The sequence below is a fragment of the Paramormyrops kingsleyae genome, chromosome 12 (assembly GCF_048594095.1).
Source record: "Paramormyrops kingsleyae isolate MSU_618 chromosome 12, PKINGS_0.4, whole genome shotgun sequence".
Taxonomy (NCBI): domain Eukaryota; kingdom Metazoa; phylum Chordata; class Actinopteri; order Osteoglossiformes; family Mormyridae; genus Paramormyrops; species Paramormyrops kingsleyae.
In genome coordinates, this window is record NC_132808.1 from 26,484,254 (window position 1) to 26,507,611 (window position 23,358).

A 23,358-nucleotide genomic window follows, 5' to 3' on the forward strand; every position below is an offset into this window, starting at 1 on the left:
CGGGCGCCATTGACAGAGAGCTCCGTAAGGGGCGGCATTGACAGAGAGCTCCGTAAGGGGAGCCATTGACAGAGAGCTCCGTAACGGGCGGCATTGACAGAGAGCTCCGTAAGGGGCGGCATTGACAGAGAGCTCCGTAAGGGGAGCCATTGACAGAGAGCTCTGTAAGGGGAGCCATTGACAGAGAGCTCCGTAACGGGCGCCATTGACAGAGAGCTCCGTAAGGGGAGCCATTGACAGAGAGCTCCGTAACGGGCGCCATTGACAGAGAGCTCCGTAACGGGCGCCATTGACAGAGAGCTCCGTAAGGGGCGGCATTGACAGAGAGCTCCGTAACGGGCGCCATTGACAGAGAGCTCCGTAAGGGGCGCCATTGACAGAGAGCTCCGTAAGGGGAGCCATTGACAGAGAGCTCCGTAAGGGGAGCCATTGACAGAGAGCTCCGTAACGGGCGCCATTGACAGAGAGCTCCGTAACGGGCGCCATTGACAGAGAGCTCCGTAACGGGCGCCATTGACAGAGAGCTCCGTAACGGGCGCCATTGACAGAGAGCTCCGTAACGGGCGGCATTGACAGAGAGCTCCGTAAGGGGCGGCATTGACAGAGAGCTCCGTAACGGGCACCATTGACAGAGAGCTCCGTAACGGGCACCATTGACAGAGAGCTCCGTAAGGGGAGCCATTGACAGAGAGCTCCGTAAGGGGCGGCATTGACAGAGAGCTCCGTAAGGGGAGCCATTGACAGAGAGCTCCGTAACGGGCACCATTGACAGAGAGCTCCGTAAGGGGAGCCATTGACAGAGAGCTCCGTAAGGGGAGCCATTGACAGAGAGCTCCGTAAGGGGAGCCATTGACAGAGAGCTCCGTAAGGGGAGCCATTGACAGAGAGCTCCGTAATGGGCTCCTCACTCACTGCAGCAGCTAAACCACTTAATGTATAAAATTCACAGCAATCCCGTCATGGGGATGAAGGCCGGGCTGCTCTGACCTTTATGATATACTGACATCCCCCGCTAGTCAACATGCCATCTTGTTGTGTGTATAAAACACCTCCTTTCTCAGCCCCCTTCCATGTGGGTGGGCTCCTGCTATGAGTAAAACCCTTAACCCCTGCCATGTTCTCCTCAGACACGACGCCCCCCCCCACCTCCACCCCCCGAAGAAGAGGGGGCGGTGGAGAATAAGGAGGAGGAGGTGGTCATCGCCCTGTATGACTTTGCGGGCATGGAACCTCATGACCTGACTCTGGTCATGGGGGAGGAGTATGTTATCTTGGAGAAGTGTGACGTTCACTGGTACAAGGCCCGCAATAAGCACGGGTCAGTGCCCCCCGCATGCCCCCCCAGCCCCCATCAGCCAATCTAATCACATCTCTGACACATTAACCCCAAATGCAAGTGAAAAGCAGTAGATTCATCACTTAGGCTGACATGGGAGTGTAACTCTCCCCCACCTGTGCCTTGCTGCTGGTGTTTGTCAATAGTGATGACGCTGTTATTATGTATTTGTTATTATATATTTGAATGGATGTTGATAATGCTTTTATTGCTTGCGTGTTATGCAGAGAGGAAGGGTACATCCCCAGTAACTATGTGACTGAGAAAAAACAGGACAACCTCGATCAGTATGTGTAAGTATGTGACACTCACACTCGTACCCCCGGTGTTTTTTGAATCAAGATTGTTTCTATCAAATGCCTTTGTCTCAACCTGCCAGATCAAACTAACTGTAACACTGTTGCCTTGAGTTTATAATGTTAGTGGTAGTATTACTGTTGGTGTTAGAGTATAATGTTAGTGTTAGTGCTGTTGCTGCAGTGAAAGCCCCGGAAAGGACATGATGTAAAAATGAATTGGAGGATGCTCATTTCATCCCTCACTCACCGTTCCCTTTTCTATAGCGTCATGGCCGCTCATTTTTGCCTTTTCTTGTGTTTTTATGTTGCAGCTGGTGCTGCAGGGATATTAACCGCAACAAGTCTGAGCAGCTCCTGAGGAGGGCGGTAGGTGGCGTCTGCGTTTCTAAGACGTTAGAGAAAGCAGAGAAAGTGCTTCTGGAAAGTCCGGCCAAATCTTTCATTTCTCCTTCGCTGAACTTGATAGTGATGTGTGTTTCGTAATTTTCTGGGCAGATGATTCAGGCCCTTTATTTAGAAATATTTGTTTTGTGTGGTTGTTCCGTTCCAGAAAGCCACATATAATGGTTCCTGGGTTCGTTCGCTTTTCACTTAAGCTGCTTTTTAAAGCAGGTTGGTCACTGATGAGCTTCAGACGTTCTCAAAGCTGAAACCCAGCCAGAGAGCGTGTCATTTTCCACTAGACTACACAGAACTTCCTGCTGATTCTGAATACTGAAGTAAAAATAATGACTACATGCGAATCTACATGTGAAGTTAAAACTAAGGTTATCCGTATTGAGTTGATGCTAAGTGGAGGTCTGGGCTGAGCCTGAGTTAATGCAGGGCTATCAGCTTTGGTCAGCTGGCTGGAGGGAGATCTTCAGTTCGTACATACATGCACATGCATTTACATGTAACAGTTTTATTACCATGTGAATAGTCTGTATGGTTTGCAAACTACCCCAATCCTTTTGATGTATGTAATTTTAGATTTCTATTGAAATAATATAGATTTGCTATAAGATTCTTGCATAAGGGTGAGAGTTTGAAAGCACGAGTGTTACGCTAGATGCGTGAAAGTTGACAATCAACATTCATTGTGCAACACGTTATGCCTGAATGGTTTACCTATAATCGGCAAGAAAATGCAGAACAAATAAACTTAATACTTATATACTGAGTTATTATAACAGTAACGGCGTAAGAAATGTGGCCAGGATTTCAATTTATGTTGAGCCAGCGTAAAACTGGGTGAACAGTACCTACGCTTGACTCGTAAGTAACAGAAAAAACCACCTCAAACATGCACATCATCATAAACAGTGTCGTTGCAATGTACAGAAACTGAAAGTTACTCTCAAAGCTTCTGCGTTAATGCACATGATTAGAGATATCAGGAAGCCTATCTGTCACCCTCGCTCAATATCCGACTGTCGTGGCTTAGACTTTAGTGTTGTAGTAAACATACACTGACCTTTGACACTGTAGCAGTTCAGCGGGCAGGAAGGAAGCTCACTGCCATAAAAGGAAAGCTACGCTAACTTCGGGGAGGGCCTGGTTTAGGGGGTGGGAGCCTCATTTCTGAAGTCATTTTTGGGGCCCTACCTACAGCATAAAGTGCTGCTGTAACAATCAAAAAAACAATTTCGGCCTCCTCTACAAGTTGAGACCTGGGCAAGAGCCCAGGTTAGCCAGCGCGTAAGACTTGACTTTAGGAGTCATAAGGCCTTGTCGAGTGGCTCAGTCAGGATCCTCCCTTGACTAAACACTTGGCTCATTTTCAGCCCGAAAGATACTTTAAGGGCAAAGCAGAGAGTGGATATAAGGCAAAGGCGTGATGTGAGCGTGTTTCTCTTCAGTTGTTCACACGGTATTTTCTACAGAGGTTCCCACAGAAACTTTATGACCTCTTAATGACTCTCTTTATAACTCTCTTAATGACTCTCTTAATGACTCTCTTTATGACTCTCTTAATGACTCTCTTTATGACTCTCTTAATGACTCTCTTTATGACTCTTTATGACTCTCTTAATGACTCTCTTTATGACTCTCTTAATGACTCTCTTTATGACTCTCTTAATGACTCTCTTAATGACCTTGTCTTTGCCTGCTTCCTCCCAGGACAAGGAGGGCAGCTTCCTCGTCAGAGACTCCAGTAATTCAGGAACATACAAATATACTCTGTCCCTCTACACCAAATCAGCCGGGTGAGTGGTGGCAGTGTCCATAACTGGGAAGCCTTTTACTCTGCGATAGACCTACCAGCTATGCTCTGTTCCCGAGTCGTCGAGCTGATTTTGGGCTCCCATTTCCAGGGAGGGCAGCTCGTCCATTCGGCATTACCACATCAAGGAAGTGGATTCCACTCCCAGGCAGTACTACCTTGCCGAGAAGTATCACTTCAGCAGCATCCCGAAACTCATCGAGTACCACCAGCACAATGCAGCCGGTATGCTGCCTGCACAGGGCTCTCGGAAACCTGCTAACCCGCTCTAAGCGCTTGCTTTACCTGCCTGTCCCGGGGGACTGTTGGGTCTAGTATGTTTCCCTTGACAGTCATGGTGCACTCTGCATCTACAGGGCTGGTGTCTAGGCTTCGGTATCCGGTGGGAAAAGAAGGGAAATCTGCCCCCACCACGGCTGGATTTAGTTACGGTAAGAAGCCATGCTAATCGATATACAGGCCATCCTTCACCTGTTACTCTGTTCCTTTACCTGCCGCTCTGCCTGTTCCTCTGCACACTTATGCTACTGTGGCACGTGACCCTTTCCAGAGAAGTGGGAGATTAATCCATCGGAGCTGACCTTCATGAAGGAGCTGGGCAGCGGTCAGTACGGCGTGGTCCGCCTGGGCAAGTGGCGAGCTCAGCACAAAGTGGCCATCAAGACCATCCGCCCTGGCGCCATGCTGGAGGAGGATTTCATAGAGGAAGCCAGAGTCATGATGTGAGTGCCACCCTTCCCCTCAGCATACCAAGCATGGCTGCATATAACCCTGATTAGCCGCAGTTTGTTATCCCCCAGCAATCTAATGCCACCACTGCCCACAAGTATAAAAAAAGCCTGTGATTGTACACCCCCAGGCTGCTGCAGGGTGTCCTGAGGGCATTAAAAAGCCTGTGATTGTACACCCCCAGGCTGCTGCAGGGTGTCCTGAGGGCATTAAAAAGCCTGTGATTGTACACCCCCAGGCTGCTGCAGGGTGTCCTCAGGGCATTAAAAAACCTGTGATTGTACACCCCCAGGCTGCTGCAGGGTGTCCTCAGGGCATTAAAAAGCCTGTGATTGTACACCCCCAGGCTGCTGCAGGGTGTCCTCAGGGCATTAAAAAGCCTGTGATTGTACACCCCCAGGCTGCTGCAGGGTGTCCTGAGGGCATTAAAAAGCCTGTGATTGTACACCCGCAGGCTGCTGCAGGGTGTCCTCAGGGCATTAAAAAGCCTGTGATTGTACACCCCCAGGCTGCTGCAGGGTGTCCTCAGGGCATTAAAAAGCCTGTGATTGTACACCCCCAGGCTGCTGCAGGGTGTCCTGAGGGCATTAAAAAGCCTGTGATTGTACACCCCCAGGCTGCTGCAGGGTGTCCTCAGGGCATTAAAAAGCCTGTGGTTGTACACCCCCAGGCTGCTGCAGGGTGTCCTCAGGGCATTAAAAAGCCTGTGGTTGTACACCCCCAGGCTGCTGCAGGGTGTCCTCAGGGCATTAAAAAGCCTGTGATTGTACACCCCCAGGCTGCAGCAGGGTGTCCTCAGGGCATTAAAAAGCCTGTGATTGTACACCCCCAGGCTGCTGCAGGGTGTCCTGAGGGCATTAAAAAGCCTGTGATTGTACACCCCCAGGCTGCTGCAGGGTGTCCTCAGGGCAATAAAAAGCCTGTGATTGTACACCCCCAGGCTGCTGCAGGGTGTCCTCAGGGCATTAAAAAGTCTCAAAATGTCTTAAATAGCTGAATGGTTATCAGACTGATTGTCATGGAATAGCTAAGTATGTGTTCAAGTAACGTTCCTTTTTTTTTTTAATAAAAAAGTTTATTTAAAAAAACTATACTTATGAAGAAGAGTGGGTTCAGTGCAATAAGATATTTTTAGAGGAAGACCACATTCGCAGAACTTTTATTTCAGGGTACTGTATTGTTGTAAATGTTCTGTTGTTACTCTCTTATTGTCCCCAATTTATATCATAGGTATGTATAGGAAAAAAAACATAGTATATACAGTTGGGTAAATAATTATTTGAAGGGTGTACTACTAAGTTGTTAATGACAGACCTTTGATGCACATCATTTTTGTGTTTTGCACCCCTATGTGTACTAAATCTTGTTAATATCTACAATAAGTAGTCTGCAGTAATGACATATTGGTTTAGCATTTTGAGTTGATAGTAACTCTTGCCTGCGCTTTCGTTTTCCAGATTACTTTGCATCTGATTTGTAATTAACAACAACACGTTGCTGGACATGTCTGTCTCTTTTAGTTATATGGTCATCAGACCATTTATTCTATCCTTTGCACTTTGAATGATGTAATTATAAATGAACCTGGATGTCCTTGTAAAATATGTCAACACCTTTGTCATCTTCCCAGCCGCATACGCTGAGTGAGTTTGTGTGTCTGTGACAGTGTGTGTGTGAGTGATGGATAAAGGGATATATAAGGGGTTTTGGAGAGTGCAAGCTAATCTTGCTTTGCAGGACCCCCTTTAGTTTTGATAACGTTTGATACAATTAACATGACAGCTGTTTAAGTGGAAGTTCAACAATTGTTGCTGAAAGTAGCATGAGCTGTAGCAGCTGTCAGGTCACATGCTAGCCTGGCGTCTTGTCTAAAGCATTGTTTTTGAAGCAACAACCCGCAGGAAGGCGCCATTTCATATATTCAAGACTCTGTTAAATCTGCTTCTTTATATGCTTGTAATGTTGGACAATAGGGTATTGAATGTCTTCATCTTAATCCATTGTTGCTCTGTTTGGAGTGAAGTTTCTTGGTAGGAGGATGTCTCATAATTGAGGTGCCCATGTCTTGATCACTGCATCAGAAACTTTGATTGATTATTCACACGTCAATCGTTGGACCATTTTTCATACAAATTTGAATGAACAGTGGATCTTGTCACTGCAGTGTAAATGTAGGGGTATTGATTCTGGTAAAGCATATTTCTGCTTACCATTTGCTCTTAAGAAAGTTTCACATCAGGATTTCTGCAGATACCATGTGCTGGTGTGTCCATAAACACTGGCCTGTCGGCCTTTTACTGTGGTGCGGTGGAGAAGAGTGAAACCGCTGCAGAGTTCGTGTTAATGAGATAATGTTTGGTCTCCACCCCTACTGATCATCGCAATACTGCCGAGTCTGGACGCATGACCACATCACAGGCAATAAGACGCTGGCTCATCAGCAGCCAGTTAAACTTCTGCTGACCTTAACTGCTGTTTTTAGGGTTTGGGTTTATACCGATAACCACACTAATGCCTGAATCAGATAATGTGCGATTGGGTTAGTGTTGGTCTGCAACTTCCCTCAGAAACATGTCACATTAAGACTTACTGCAAGTGCATTAAAAGATTAATCTCTGCATTACACACGTCTTCTTAGCAAAGCTGTTTTATGAAGGTGGGCCTTGGAAACCTTCTATATCGATAAAGTTTTGATGTTAGCACTGTGAAATATCGGAAACAGTATGAGCAGACACTTAACCAGGTTTTAAGCAGAAAAATAATAAAGTATCAAAAATTCTGCAGAAATGAGGAACATGATAAGTCAATGAATGCAGCAGGTGACTCTGTGATGAACTAGACTGTGGGTGAATGAAGTTCAGAGCTCTCTGATGTACACTATATGGACAAAGCATTGGGACAGCTGGCCATTGCACCTACAGGAACCTTTCGGACATCCCATTCTGAATCCATAGACATCAATATGGAGTTGGTCCCCCTTTGCAACTATAACAGCTGCCACTCTTCTAGGGAGGCTTTCCACAAGATTTTGCCGTAGGTATTTTGGAGTGTTTATGGGGGAATTTTTGCCCATTCATCCAGAAGAGCATTTCTGAGGTCAGGCACTGATGTTGGACGTGAAGGCCTGGCTCACAATCTCCATTCTAATTCATCCCAAAGGTGTTCAATGCAGTTTAGGTCAGGGTTTTGTGCAGGCCGGTCATCCAACCATGTCTTTATGGACCTTACTTTGTGCACTGGGGCACAGTCATGCTGGAACAGAAAGGGCCTTCTCCAAACTATTCCCACAAAGTTGGAAGTAGTACTGTGTATACGATATAAATTTGACCAACGGGAGAGATTTTGATTATACCGCCCTACCGCAGAAATTTCCGCTCCTCGCCCGCAAAAATCGCGTCAAATAATAATTTATTATTTACATGATTTATATGAAAATTGTTTATATGATTATTGCTGCACCCGGCAGCAGAGTCCTGCACGGGTCTGGTTTTGACATTCCGCACCCGCCCATACCCGTCATACTTAAACCCGTATCCGAACCCTTATCCGACAGAAATAAAATAAAATTCCGCACCCGATCCGCTAAAAATAAATACCGACGCCCGACCCGCACCCGGATGAAAATCAGTCAGATAGCCAAAATTAAAGACAAAAGTGTATTGCCACAACAAACGACCAAGCAGTGACATGTGCAATATCAGTTGAAAAGGCATAGCCAGATGTAAACATTGCTTAATAACAGCCTAATAATAAGCAAAACAAACAGTAGTTGCCTACCGCCAAACTCAAATAATGTTTGATATTGCCATGCCCACACATAGCCTTACCAGCTTACAATTAAATGTGTTAATAAAACTGATATAATATAAAATGCACATTAGGCTACCCTGCACAGTATTGGGTTTTATAGGCTACCTATACGGGCACTGTCCATTTTCCTTTGATTACCCGATTGGAATTCCTACGCGAATGCGAAGACTAGCGTTTGGTGCGGTGCTTTATATAACTGTGTTAAAAAAGTATATCGTCCACAGTTGATGGCCTCAGCTGACTACTTCAGCATCCATTTCGAACAACTGGAGGAGATCGCATGCATTTTTTGAAAATGAAAGTGGGAGAGATTTCCGGGAATGTGCGTGCAGGCATAAACTGATGGATATGTAAATAAATATGGATTTTACGTTTTATCATCTTGAATGCCGGGATTTTGTCAAAATATAGCCCTAGGGTATTTTTTGTTGGCACATGATGTTTTGAAAGCTCTCCTCCGTCCGACCCGAACCTGTATCCGACACAGTAGAATATTTTTCACCCGTTTCATCAAAATTTGCGGGTCACCGGTCAGGTACCCGAACCCCTGCAGGACCTTTATGGGAGAGATGGTCATACTGATGGAGTTATGACACTAGTCTAGTTCTGTGTCTTGTTTTCTGCTTACCTACAGTTTACAAAACCAACCTGTGTTTTTAATATAAGATAAAACCAGGGAAGTTACTTGAAATGTTTTAATATTTTTTCTATAATTGCAGATTTGCTCAATAAATATTCTACGTTTATGACTACTTTGAAATGTTTATTATACAACTTCCTGCTGCAATGCCTTTGCTATGGACATATGTTACCCTTTCGAAAACAGTTATATTGAAATTTACAGATCAAATCATATACCGCAATATATACCGTCTATGGTTCAAATTATACCGCAATATGAATTTTATGCCATATTGCACAGCCCTAGTTGGAAGCATAAAATTGTCCAAAATGTCTTAGTATGATCACACTTCAAAATGTTATGGAGACCCTTCCCAGAAGAGTGGCAGCTATTATAGCTTTAAAGGGGGACCAACTCCGTATTGATGCCTGTGGATTCACAATGAAATGTCAGAAACGTTGCTCTGAGTGTAATGGCCAAGTGTCCCAGTACCTCCACACGAGCACCTTCAGCCTGCTGACTAATGCTGGGCGCCTGTCCCAATAGGAAGCTGTCGCACCTCAACCTGGTGCAGCTGTACGGCGTCTGCACACAGCAGAAGCCCATGTACATCGTCACAGAGTTCATGGAGCTGGGATGTCTCCTGAACTACATCCGGCAGCGTCGTGGCTCCTTCAGCACCGAGATGTTGCTCAGCATCTGCCAGGACGTCAATGAGGGCATGGTCTACCTCGAGCAGAACAGCTTCATCCACAGGGACCTGGTATGCTGAGTGAAATCAAAGTGCTGTTGCAGTGCTGAGGTGTCAGTGTACAAACTGAGACTGCCTTACATTGGGATCAGTCACATTGAACCTTTACGGTCTTGATCACCTACACAATAACATTTACCTGCATTCAAGGGTTTGCCTGATGATCCTGTCACTAGTTACCCTTTGGTATATAAAGAACGGCACTTGAGTAATTAGCGATTATTGCTGGGAGTGCTGGGAATCCTGAGTATCTCGGTGAACAAACCCACATGAAACGACCCCCCCCCACCCATTTAGGTGGAGTCGAGGACCTGGGTCACCAGAATATAAATGTTCTCATGGGCTTTCAGTCCACACACAGACACAGTGATGTATGAGGCAGCAGGGGTGAGGTCACCTGACCCCCGTTTGGGAACAGTTTCACGTTAAAATGCTTGTTCTCCTGAGCAGGCTGCGAGGAACTGCTTGGTGAACGACGCTCTGGAGGTGAAGGTGTCTGACTTCGGGATGGCGAGGTGCGTCTGCCGACCATACCATCAGTCTAACAGGGCAGAACCCTGAACGCATGTTCACGGCCTGCTATGTGCATGAACGGGATTTCGTAGCCTGCAATGTGCATGAACGGGCTTTTACGGCCTGTAATGTGCATGAACAGGCCTTCACGGCCTGCTATGTGCATTAACGGGCCTTCACAGCCTGCAGTGTGAATGAAGGGGCCTTCACGGCCTGCTATGTGCATTAATGGGCCTTCACGGTGTTCAGTTTGAATGAACGGGCCATCATGGCCTGCTATGTGCATTAACGGGCCTTCACGGCCTGCTATGTGCATTAACGGGCCTTCACGGCCTGCTATGTGCATTAACGGGCCTTCACGGCCTGCTATGTGCATTAACGGGCCTTCACGGGCTGCAGTGTGAATGAAGGGGCCTTCACGGCCTGCTATGTGCATTAATGGGCCTTCACGGTGTTCAGTTTGAATGAACGGGCCATCATGGCCTGCTATGTGCATTAACGGGCCTTCACGGCCTGCTATGTGCATTAACGGGCCTTCACGGCCTGCTATGTGCATTAACGGGCCTTCACGGCCTTCTATGTGCATTAACGGGCCTTCACGGCCTGCAATGTGCATGGACATGTGTTCATGGCCTGCAGTGTGCATGAACAAGCCTTCATGACCTGCTATGTGCATGAACATGTATTCACAGTTTACATGATCATGTTCACATTCTGCTATGTGCCATGGACATGTGTTCAGAGTCTGCTATAGGCCTATACATGGACACGTTCATGTTCTGCTAAGTATATGAATATGCTTTCACCTTCTGCTGTGTACATGAACAAGTTCAGTTTATTCATTTCACTAATGGATTGCGCAATCATTGTGTATTTTACCATGTTCTTTTTTTTCTTGAGGTACGTCCTGGATGACCAGTACACAAGTTCCTCAGGGGTGAAGTTTCCTGTGAAATGGTCCCCCCCTGAGGTCTTCAATTTCTGCAGATACAGCAGCAAGTCGGATGTGTGGTCATTCGGTAAGCATCCGCCTTGCAAAACCCGCACCTGCTGTGTGCTAACAGGCCCCGTTGCCTCAGAAACACCCCCTTTGTGTGTTAACATGCCCCACTGTGCATTAACAGGCCCCACTGTGCATTAACAGGCCCCACTGTGCATTAACAGGCCCCACTGTGCACCCCTGCCACCTTGCAAATTTAGCCTCTATGTGCTAACAGGCCCAGGCATGTCCTAACATTCCCTGTCATGTGCTGACAGGCCTATCTTTGCAGTGACGGGCCCCACCACCTCAGAAATACAGCCGCCGTACATTAACAGGCCCCGTCTTCGACTAATAGGCCCACTATGTGCTAATAGGTCCTGCCATGTGCTAACACGCCCCGCCATGCGCTAACACGCCCCGCCATGTGCTAACACGCCCCGCCATGCGCTAACACGCCCCGTCATGTGCTAACACGCCCCGCCTTGCACTAACAGGCCTCACCATGCGGTAATACACCCCGCCATGTGCTAACCACATGCTAACAGGCCCCACCATGTGATGCCCTCACATTTTCCTTTCAGGAGTTTTAATGTGGGAGGTGTTCACAGAGGGAAAGATGCCCTTTGAGCAGAACCAGAACCATGAAGTGGTGATGATGGTCATGCAAGGCCATCGACTGTACAAGCCCAAAAAGGCCACAACCTGTATCTACAACATCATGCAGCTCTGCTGGAAAGAGGTGTGTCCACTCAGCCTATCGCGCCGTGAGGCGTGTCCATCTCTGCGTCCACTCAGCCTATCGCGCCGTGAGGCGTGTCCCTCTCTGCGTCCACTCAGCCTATCGCGCCGTGAGGCGCGTCCCTCTCTGCGTCCACTCAGCCTATCGCGCCGTGAGGCGTGTCCCTCTCTGCATCCACTCAGCCTATCGCGCCGTGAGGCGTGTCCCTCTCTGCGTCCATTCAGCCTATCGTGCCTTGAGGCGTGTCCCTCTCTGCGTCCACTCAGCCTATCGCGCCGTGAGGCGTGTCCCTCTCTGCGTCCATTTAGCCTATCGCGCCGTGAGGTGTGTCCCTCTGTGCGTCCATTCAGCCTATCGCGCCGTGAGGCGTGTCCCTCTGTGCGTCCACTCAGCCTATCGCGCCGTGAGGCGTGTCCCTCTCTGCGTCCATTTAGCCTATCGCGCCGTGAGGTGTGTCCCTCTCTGCGTCCATTCAGCTTATGGTGCCTTGAGGTGTGTCCCTCTCTGCGTCCATTCAGCCTATCGCGCCGTGAGGCGTGTCCCTCTCTGCGTCCACTCAGCCTATCGCGCCGTGAGGCGTGTCCCTCTCTGCGTCCATTTAGCCTATCGCGCCGTGAGGTGTGTCCCTCTCTGCGTCCATTCAGCCTATGGTGCCTTGAGGTGTGTCCCTCTCTGCGTCCATTCAGCCCATTGTGGTGTGTGTTGGCTGCAGGATATTGCTATACTGCAACATGTCTGCCAGCTGCTCTCTGCTCTGTCTCCCATAGAAAGTGGAAGAGAGACCATCATTCTCACACATCTTGGCGATGATTAAGGATGCCCTGGAGGGGGATGCGGCGACCTCGTGAGCTGGAGTCACTCCGCAGTTTTTAACGGTGATTACAGCTCACGCATCATGTGGAGATTCCCATTGGCCGGGGCCCAGAGTGGGATCTTCATGACTGGCTGGCTGAAGAGAGAACTATTTCTCCTGCAGCTGGACATCACGTCATTTCACTGTAAAACCTGCCACTGGAGCTCGGACATAGTTGCAGCACGGCTGTAACAGGTGCACTCTGAGCCCTGAACACAGCACTGTCCCAGAGCCTGGTGGGCATCCAGCTCTCATTCCCACGATTCCTTCTGGCTGTCAGATGTAAAGGAAAGTCCAGTGTCTCTCTTGTTTCTTATCAATCTGTTTATTTATGAGAAATAAATAAATTCATGGAATGTTTCTCTCTGTGTACAATTAATGTAAAAATGTTATTAAAGACTCAGTTCATTCACTTTTTGTAGATGTTTGATTTGATTTATACAGTATATGGACTGTGTATATGTATATACATGCAGTGGAGACAATGACAGATAATGATACCACATGAAAAAAGATTTTGAAGCTGCAGAGGTGAGTCGTGTTTCGTTAAATTTCACAAAGCCAGTAAAATTCAAGGGAAAACAGACTCAAAAATTCATTATCCAAACACAGGCAATTTGCCTCGACAGAGATAGGGGGTTCTTACTCTGTGAGGTATGTTTACTCCATAGGGTGTCCATACTCCATGGGGTGTCCATACTCCATGGGGTGTCCATACTCCATGGGGTGTCCTTACTTTGTAGGGTGTCCTTACTTCTTGGGATGTCGATACTACGTGGGGTGTCCTCATTCCATGAGGTGTCCTTACTCCATAGGTTGACCTGTCTGCAGAGGTTGTCCTTAATCCATGGGATGTACCCTGCATGATGGGAATTGATTAAATCTACTGAAACCATTTTTAGCAGAATGTGGCGACCCTCTGAAGCATAGTGGGTGAGTGTAGACCTCAGTCCCACCCCAGTAACCCAGAGCATAGGGTGCTGGGTGCCACAACGGCAGCCTGCACAGCTGCTGGATTTTGGGCTACAGGAAGAATGGAGTGATTGTGTGATGCATGGCAAAGGTGAGGAGGACACAGTGTGGATTTCAGTCCCGGTTTGGGTCATTTAAGATAGAGTTCAGTCATAAATGAGCATTTATATAACTACAGATGATTTCAAATAATTATATACAGAGAGTAAATTCAACCAGAAAGTACTTTTATTGTTATCTTTAACTAAGATAATTTCATACAACTGAAATTGACACAAAGTGCTGTACAAATCAGAACAGCAAAGAGGACAAACGTACAAGACCATGACACTAGACAGCTCCTATATGGAATTAAAGGTCATAGTGAATTAAAAGCCTCTTTTAGCAATTACTAAAAGAGTTTCATTGTTAACATTCGACCATAACCGGTCTCAAACATGGATTGTGGCAAACCCTCAAAAGCGTGGTTTCACTATACTAGAACAGAAAAGGATTCGGCAGAGTGCAATACATGCATGAAACTAAGAAGATAATAACCAAACCAAAGATTTAAGGCGGGACGGGATCGTTCTGAAACAGTGTTTGAGGATTCCAAGCCCGAAAGAACCATATTCAGTCAGCAATAGCACTAACTCCTTGCAAGTAAAGAGAACCAGCCATGACACACCATTCCTGTTGCCATTACAGAGAAAGATGACCAAACCAAGTGTCGCAGGGCAGTAACTGCATTTGTGGTGAAAGTGCTACATCCCTTCTCAGGTGTCCAATTTCAGGTGTCAAATCATTTAGGTATGCAGGGTTTATGATAAAAACAAGTCGATTTTCCCACTGAAATAAAGGTAGCTGATGATGAGAAAGACCTTGGTGTGTATGTTGATGCTTTCATGTCCCACTCTTGCGGGAAGCAATTAAAAAGGCCAATAGGATGTTGGGTTAAATCTCTAGGTGTGTGGAGTTTAAGTCAAGGGAGGTGATGCTACGATTATATAATTCCTTGGTAAGACCCCACCTAGAATATTGTGTGCAGGTTTGGTCACCTTACCTTAAAAATGACATTACTGCCTTGGAAAGGGTACAATGAAATTAGCGGTAGAACATTTTAAAATGAATTTGTGAAAGCACTTCTTTACACTGTGTAATTAGAGTATGGAATAGTCTTCCTGCTAGTGTAGCGCAAGCTAAAACCCTGGGTTCCTTTAAATCAGAGCTAGATATGATTTTAACAACTCTGAGCTATTAGTTAAATGAGAGGGGGCGATTCGACCCATCAAGCTCGTTTAGGGAGAAACCCAGGGTTTTAGCTTGCGCTGCACTAACAGGAAAACTATTCAATACTCTAACTACACGCTGTGTAAAGAAGTGCTTTCAGACAAGGAAATGCAGTTTCAGTTATTGTACTAGATGTGTGCCAAATTCTTTGTTGATAAAATTTACGCAGTGATTTCATTTGTGGAGTAATTTTAACTTTATGGTTTTATTTTGCTCTGAATAACATGCTTCCATTAATAAGCGTGCGATCTCTACCACAGTAAACCTTGGCTACATTTTAAGCAACCAAGTATGGATTAATTAATGCCGTGGCCCATACTGTACTTCAGTAGAAAGAAAAGAAAAACCGTATAAATGGCGTTTTAAAATGTATTCTGTAACCCTTTCATACGGACTATAGTATTTCAGGATACGTTAAGTACGGAATCTCGCTGCGTTTTGATTGGGCGTTTTAAAGGAAAAGATTAAGGTCTGATGAGAAAGGGACCGTCTATAAGGGCTTCACCAGGGCGCACACTCGCGTCTGTTTTTTGTCGCGGTTTTAGCCTAATATAAAGCGGCTGCGTTTGGCTTAGCTGCTCGATAAGGAAATGTTTGCGAGCTGTATTGGCCCCGATGGCGGAGAAGAAGGTGTCACGGTACTGAGCGTCATTAATTCACATTAGCCTAACATATATATTAATTAAATCTTATAGTTTTATGAGGCACCGCACTCGGGAAAACTGCTTTGTGAAACGTGGAAACAGATTACCAAAAGTGTTCGTGTTTGTCTGAAATACGAGAAGGAGTGTGATTTGGATACGAGCGGGCCTGGCCAGCCTTCAGCAAAATGCAAAGGTGAAATGAAATAATTAGTAATATTTCAATATTATTCCCATTCCGAGGGCGCATTTAGTAGGAGAAAAAGGTAAACGCGTCGAGAATAAACTGGTTTCCTCTTTTTGCTCCCTTTTCCTTAAAGTAACGTGCATACAATGCTTTTATAAATAAATTCTGTTTGCATCATTACAGATTTATATGGTCTACGATGGACATTTTAATATTTTGGTAGTGGGCAGTAATGTAAGGGTAAGTTCCCCAGGAAATACCTGGATTGTGGTGGGACGACACGTACCCTGGCCCCATGCTGTGCCATGAGTCACCCCGTGCTCTGTGCAGCCTCCGACGGGGCTTTCCCAGGGATATCCCGATCTTGTGCTGTGGCCTCGTTTGGTCGTGTGTATCACTGCGAGTTTTACATTTGCTGTTCAGTATTGTTGTATTTGTTTGAGGATGTTATGGAGGTCGTGGGGGGGGGTGTCTGTCAGTCTTGCCCCAAGAGAATATGAGACCGAGGGGTTTTTAAACTGTGGCACAGCATGTTTGATAAGCCCCCAGCCAGGCCCTGGATTGGGCAGAAGCAAGGTCATAATTATATATGACACGTCCCCCAGTATTCAGATGTGCTCACAATGACTCCTCCAATATATATATTATAATTACAGCCTTGGTCCCCCCTCCCCCTCCAATGTAGACTCCATGACTATGGCCTTGGGCCGAAGGGTTTTGGTTACAGGCTCAGAGGAGCGGAGAGGAGGATCTCGTAGGGAGTTTCCGATTACCGCCCCCCCTTGATTAGCTCTCCCATGCTAGCTCACTTGCAGGGACGAGGGCGGCTCAGGCACTTGCGGGGCGGTGAGAGAGCGGGGTCCCGGCAGGGTGAGTGTGCCGTGATGCTGTGTTTGAACCTGTGTGCCCCCCGCCTGGCTCAGGAAGCGGAGGCGGGCCGGGGAGAGATTGTGGTTTGGGACTTTTGAGGTGTTATTCAGAGTGCTAGCATGAAAGCAGGTGTTTGCAAGCCCTGAAGTGCAAAACTGTGGCGTCCGTCTGTGCTGACAAAGGGCTCCTGGGCTGTGCTGACATCATACCGTGGACCTGAGCCTTTGACATCATCACACTCCACTCCACATACACCTCTTAAATCTGAGAATGACCTTTAACTTCACATCCGATCGACTTTACTTAGGTTTCCTTGTACCCAGTTGCACGTACCTTTTAAGATGTCTTACTCTGCCCCCACGTGGTTTAGGAGCTGTTTCTGTGGAGTTACTTCTCTTTTTCGGATTCATTTTGCTCGGGATAATGGCATGTTTGAATAAATAAGTATGTCAGTAAATAAATGATGACGACAATTTGTCTGGGGCAGTGTCTCGTTTCAAGGAACCCTTGTATGGGATCATTTGAAACGAGACGAGATGCCGATTCAGACCGGATGTCTCTGGGGTCAGATGTTGCTTACAGACTAAACGTGGCAAGCAGCAGGTCCTCCATCTGCTTGGTGCCTGGAGTTTGGTGGAGGTGCTGCGTGTTGGTGCCATCACCGTAATCGGGACTCTTTCGAATTCCGTGGTATGCCCTAACAGATTGTGCTTGTCAGGAAGACAAGTTGTTGTCTTGGCTTGTCACTGTAAATTATCTGTTTGAGTTTTTGAACACAATTTAGTATGTCTTTCAAAACGCGTGTGGGGCTTATCACTAACTGGCTCTGTTAATCCTGCCGTCTGCTTGCTGAGATGTTCTCCTCGGATACTAGAGCGGTAACTCGGCAAGCGTTTCACTTTCCCTCCACCTTGACTTGAGATTGACTTCCGATCCTGTCTTTCAGATGACATGGCGACCTCAGTACCACAGCTCAAAGTTCCGCCACGTGTTTGGGAAGCCTGCCACCAAGCCGAACTGCTACGATGGCGTGCCCATCACCATGAGCGTCCATGACAACCACTTCTGTGCAGTCAACCCTAGCTTTATTGCGGTGATCACAGAGTGTGCCGGAGGCGGGGCCTTCCTGGTCATCCCCATTCACCACGTGAGACCCCGCCTACTCACCTATGACACTCTATGACGGTTGTGTGTCTGAAGCTTGGCTCCTAGTTTTCCCTGGATTGGTCAGATGGGCACATTGGTGCCAGTGGGTGAATGTATTTGAGCACCCTCAACTGAAATCTGAGATTTAACGTTAACCTGTTGTGTTGTCGAGCAGGGTAGATGGTCAAATCTTCCGAGATGCAATACGGTCTCCATCATACAGCTTCTGGAGGAGCTTAATGGCCAGCCTGACAGCTAATAAAGTAGCAGCTATGATAGCTTGTGCTAAATGGAAGCCAAGTCGGTAATTGGCTTGGAGTAAAAGTGATGTTCCTGGCCGTTGTTCTGCAAGCTAATGCTGCTGTCAAACACTCACTGAGCTACCATGCCTGGCAGGGAATATTATACTCCTGGCAGTGCCCTGGGCTCTGAGAATTCCTCTGGCATGTGGACCCTTGGGATTCCCTTGCGTATGTTGATTCACCGCGTCCCCCCCCCCCCCCCCCCCCCCTTCTGATTTTCTCGGCAGACGGGGAAAGTTGACCGCCACCACCCTCGCGTTTGTGGCCACCGTGGGAATGTGCTGGACGTCAAGTGGAATCCGTTTGATGACTGCTGCATCGCATCCTGCTCTGAGGACACCACAGTGTGTCATACTGAATAATATTAACAATGATTAACAATATTATTGTTTTTAGTGTGCTGTGTGATGGTGAATGCGACGCCACGTGATCCGTTTCATACAAACCTCTGACTGTTCTCGAGTGCGTCTGTGAATTTATCACCGACGTTTTGACCATTTGCAGCAGTGTGTACAGTGACTTTTTGAACAATACGTGTTTGAAGCCTCCGTACCACAAGTGAGCTGGTTGTCGTTTCCTCTGCACCCCAGGTTAAAATCTGGGACATTCCAAAGCTGGGCCTGCGGAAGGACATTGTGGCCTTCCGGAAGGACCTGCAGGGCCATTCTCGCCGGGTGGGCCTCATCGAGTGGCATCCGACCGCCAGAGGCGTGCTTTTCAGCACAGCTTACGACTGCAAGGTGACTGCTGCACTGGGGGCAGGACTCGGGTGGTTGGGATGGGGCAGGACTGGTGCTGGACGGAGGCGGGCCGGGTCGGGACTGGCGCTGGACCGGAGGCGGGCCGGGTCGGGACTGGTGCTGGACGGAGGCGGGCCAGGGTGTGTAGTTTCCGTATAAAATGGAATATTTTTGTTCCTTGCTAAGTAGGAGGGAATGTCTGAGTAACTGTTGGTGGATGATTGTAAAAGGGGATTATTATTATTATTCTATAGCCGACCCCTTATTTCAATTTCCATATGACTGGTTACTGAACGATGGCATTTATTTCTTCATTATTTTTTTTGGCAAAAATGTCCAGAATGTCTGACAACAGAGCTCTGGTCCCTCCGGAGACCTCGCTCATCCCAGACCGTCATGCTTCCTCACTGTGTGGGTTTCACACAGGTGATGGTGTGGAATCTGGACACAGTGGAGCGGGTGATCAAGAACCCAGTGAAGACCATTAGCCTACACACAGATGTGGTCCTCTCCATGTCCTTCAACACGGACGGCAGCCGGCTGGCCACCACCTGCAAGGACAAGAAGGTGCGCGTCATCGAGCCCCGCACAGGGACGCTGCTGCAGGTGCGTGGGGGGTGGGGGGGGTGGGGACAGCTGCTACGATTCTTGGAATTCTTGATCTTATACTTTGAAATTAAGCCTTTGTTGGTGCCAAATGTTAACCGTACATTACTATTGGAAGATGTTGCATCTTCTACACAGGCGCTCTCTCAGAGGCCTTTGTACACGTGCCTGTGATGTTTGTATGCCTGTAGTTGCTGGTGTACGTAGAGCACATTTATGGGCCGAGCTGCCGTCCTGAATCTGCTCTGCAATTTATCGGCTTTAGGAAGCTACCTGCAAGTCACACAAAGCCAACAAAGTCTTGTACCTGGGAAACGCAAAGATGCTCCTGTCGACTGGGAGTTCATGCTGGAACCAAAGGCAGATTGCGCTGTGGGATCAGGTAGGAGCCGGAAGCTGTACGTCTACAGAAATGACAGAATGTAAAGTGGGCCATTCATGTGAGATGACAGGTTCCCTCTGCTGGTGCCTTTTGGAATGGTGACTATCGACGACTAAGGGCATTCACTTGCGTATCATGGCTGCCTCGTGTGATGCGTTCCTTCCGTGCGTTGTTTGCATAGCTACGTGTGTAATTAAGGCTATGCATATGCGAGATGCAGAACCATGAAAAATCTTAGGGGCGCTATGGTCATCTTTTCTCGCAGGACTATGCCATTATATACAGGACAATTGGTATTAACCCTCTCAAGGCAGGTGTTGCTGATTTGCAACAGTTAAAAACTAACTACCTTATTACCCCACATACATATTTTATGAGTTTTTTTTACTCAGAAGTACCACTGCAGGACTTTGTTGTCCTGTCGTTACTAAAACTTAATTTGAGCCTGAAAGGGTTAAAGTAGCATTTGTGATGTGTTTGAGTGGCTGGAAGATATTCAAAGCGGGCTGGTCATGTGTCTGGCCTCCCGGTGACGCCCCTGCCTCTGTGAGCAGGAGGACCTGTCCGCACCTTTGCTGGAAGAGGACCTGGATGACGGTTCTGGGGTGATCTTCCCTTTCTATGATCCTGACACCCACATGCTGTACCTGGCCGGAAAGGTGAGTCAGCAGACGGCGTGTGTGTGGTTGCTGCTTTCAGAATTCATGGGGAAATGGTGGTGAAGTAGGAGCAGAACATGCTAATTTAGCTGTGCAGGCACCATGACTTTTGTGTAGGAAGAAGCAGACTTGAAATTGTCTTCGAGATGGTGACCAACACACGCCTGTACCCACAGGGTGATGGGACCATCAGGTACTATGAAATCAGCCTTGAAAAACCCTACATGCAGTTCCTGAATGAGTATCGCTCCCCCCTCCCTCAGAAAGGCCTGGGTAAGTTCAGCCAGCCCAGCTGGCACGGCTCTCTGCTTTGGTACTCTGCTGTACTTTGAATATATCGGTAAACCCCCATCTCTGAGGAGTCTGTATTATTTGGGTAGTGAGTGACCATCGTCATGCTTGCTCTTTCTTCCTCCACAGGCATCATGCCCAAGCGAGGTCTGGATGTGTGCTCCTGCGAGGTGTTCCGCTTCTACAGGCTGGTGACCACCAAAAGCCTCATCGAGATGCTCTCCATGATTGTCCCTCGCAGGGTGAGAGCGGTGCATTCCAGTCAGTTCAGCCACATAAAGCAGTACATCACATGTGGTCACCACGACCAAGGCTGCTGTGGAAACTCGGCTAAGCCACTAATCTGGCACCTTATGCCCGTGTTTTGCATTTTGTCCGTCTCAGTCAGAATGCTACCAGGAGGACATCTACCCGATGACCGCAGGGACTGAGCCGGCCATGACCGCAGAGGAGTGGCTCGGTGGTCTCAACAGAGGTATGTTTCATCAGGTCTGCACGACGTCCCATTTTCAAACTTAAGCTTACACTATTTGCAAGTCCAGTTGCTAAGGTTTGCCTTGAACGTAAGTATGCAATGCACGAAAGACTGTGCCATTTGATGAGAGGGGGATCAGTCACACCCAGACAGAGTTCGTTCTTTAACGCTGATAATCTCCCACCTTAAAGCTCTTCGCTATAAAGGCGACCGGTTCACCCGCCACTTGCGTTGTGCCCTAGGCCCTGTGCTGGTTTCCTTAAGACCAAGCAGCAAGCTTCCCAAGGTCATGCCAGAATTCCCCCTGAGATGCCCCCTGTACCCGACGCACCGCAGAAGCAGCCCCGGTATCCTGGAGCTAACCTCTGATCAGGAGCGACGGGATGGAAGGCACCCGGAAGCCCGCGAGTGCAGCCTGGCCACCTTATCCAACGGGTACCAGGCCTGGAGCTCGCCTAGAACTGAAAGTCAGGTACGATGGACTGGGGCATCGTTTCTGGCTTAGCTGTGAATGGCCTTCTCATACTGCTGCTCTCTCTCGTACCACTGACTGGTGGAGAGCGTGGGCAGCCCTCGTAAAATGGAGTCTGATATAGGGATGCCAGTATGATACAACCATAACAGCCCTCAATGTCTCTTATATCCACAGTGCTGTGAGAGAGCTGAGCTTATATGTCTGTCATTATATAGTCGCTGTAGTTTGGTCAAACCACACAGTTATCTGTTTGGATGTAGTAGCCCTAGAGTCCAACAGCAGTAGCTCTACTGGGATTTCAACCAAATATGTTTAATTGTTTAAGAGATGATGGTACTTGATTTGTCTTTGGAGGGATATTAACTATGCAATAATTTCCCCATGTACAGTACTTTGTTTTAAAGGCCTAGCTTTTAAATGGCTATTAAGATATGTATGGATCCCCGGGGAGAATCCTTACTCATAGCCAGTGAACCTTCAGCCAACTGCTGTAGAGAGAGAGGCAGGAGCTGCCAAGCTGTCTGAGCCTGGCAGAGTGGCAGCTGTCCTGATAGATCTCTGCACACTGGGCTGCCAGTTTCTGCAGCTGTTTTACCAGCAACAGGAAGAGATCTTTCTCCTGAGAGAGCAGCTGCGTCAGAAGGATGTGCAGATCATGCAGCTGGAGCTGGACATGAAGAACATGAGGAACTTTCTGGGGTCTCATTGACGGGCGCGTCCTGAGCCGGAGCCCTGGACTTTTATACTTCTGATGGTTACAGAGCTGTGTCCATCCCTTTTGTATTTATTTTGAGCTTGTGTACATTTTTATTGTAGTCTAATTGTCTTTATTAAAACAATGTGTTTAACACATGTCTGAAATAAGCGTGGGTGTTTTTGCCATATAAAAGCTGGTGAAAAGTGTAGAAAGTATAGGTTATTTATATCGTTCCTAAAATGCCGCAGAAATGTGCAGGGGTGTCAAACACAGGTGGGACATGTCCATGCAGAGAGGGAGAAGAAAGCAAACCTAACGAAGATTGTAGTCCTGTATCAGACAAACATGTCTAATGAAGACCGTAGTCCTTTCCATGTACTGAGAGCCTGTTTTGGTAGCCGACAATTGATCTGTCGAGGTCCCTGCCTTAGACTGCCACCTGATCTACACTGCACCTGTCTCCCACGCCTCCCTCAGCAGGGGGTGAGCCCATAGAGGGACAGACCCATATGTTTCCTTCGGACTCCCTTCACAGGTCCGGCTCTAGGGCGAGGCCCTGGTTTCCCCAATCCAGGAGGGGTAACATTGATTCTTGGCCATGGTTCTCGACTGGGAAAAGGATGGGTTGCCTGCTCCGGGTGGGGGGTGAGTTGCTGCCCCAAGCAGAGGAGTTTAAGTACCTCAGGGTCTTGTTCACGACTGAGGGAAGAAGGGAGCAAGAAATTGACAAATGGATCGGTGCAGGGCCGGCAGTAATCCGGACACTTGTTCCGTCATGATAAAGAGGGAGCTGAGTTGGAGGGCGA

At 47.7% G+C, this 23,358-nt stretch overlaps 2 protein-coding genes across 8 annotated transcripts in view; both read left to right on the forward strand.

Annotated features, from left to right (window-relative positions):
* tec (tec protein tyrosine kinase) overlaps positions 1-13,252 on the forward strand; it is a 28,310-nt gene extending 15,058 nt beyond the window's left edge. For all 4 annotated transcript variants that reach the window (XM_072697808.1, XM_072697809.1, XM_072697807.1 and 1 more), the window contains 12 exons: positions 1,128-1,318; positions 1,564-1,629; positions 1,947-2,001; positions 3,739-3,824; positions 3,933-4,066; positions 4,198-4,272; positions 4,392-4,563; positions 9,549-9,765; positions 10,204-10,268; positions 11,167-11,285; positions 11,830-11,987; positions 12,755-13,252. In XM_072697808.1, the coding sequence (XP_072553909.1) occupies positions 1,128-1,318; positions 1,564-1,629; positions 1,947-2,001; positions 3,739-3,824; positions 3,933-4,066; positions 4,198-4,272; positions 4,392-4,563; positions 9,549-9,765; positions 10,204-10,268; positions 11,167-11,285; positions 11,830-11,987; positions 12,755-12,835 (1,419 nt within the window). In that variant the 3' untranslated portion in view covers positions 12,836-13,252. The remainder of the gene's footprint in view (positions 1-1,127; positions 1,319-1,563; positions 1,630-1,946; positions 2,002-3,738; positions 3,825-3,932; positions 4,067-4,197; positions 4,273-4,391; positions 4,564-9,548; positions 9,766-10,203; positions 10,269-11,166; positions 11,286-11,829; positions 11,988-12,754) is intronic.
* A 2,229-nt stretch (positions 13,253-15,481) lies between these two features.
* Positions 15,482-22,707, forward strand: LOC111852113 (coronin-2A-like). Of its 4 annotated transcripts, none has more exons than XM_023827663.2 (12): positions 15,482-15,719; positions 17,726-17,926; positions 18,455-18,571; positions 18,818-18,967; positions 19,394-19,534; positions 19,839-19,955; positions 20,510-20,614; positions 20,791-20,887; positions 21,035-21,147; positions 21,290-21,380; positions 21,623-21,852; positions 22,433-22,707. In XM_023827663.2, exons 1-12 carry the CDS (start codon positions 15,672-15,674, stop codon positions 22,562-22,564), a joined length of 1,542 nt encoding a protein of 513 aa, XP_023683431.2. In that variant the 5' UTR covers positions 15,482-15,671; the 3' UTR covers positions 22,565-22,707. The 4 variants fall into 4 exon arrangements, with proteins under 4 accessions (XP_023683431.2, XP_023683430.2, XP_023683432.2 ...); XM_023827662.2 differs by having other exon boundaries at positions 15,510-15,719; positions 19,394-19,573; XM_023827664.2 differs by lacking the exon at positions 15,482-15,719 and adding an exon at positions 15,730-15,918 and having other exon boundaries at positions 19,394-19,573.
* Positions 22,708-23,358: the final 651 nt, after the last annotated feature.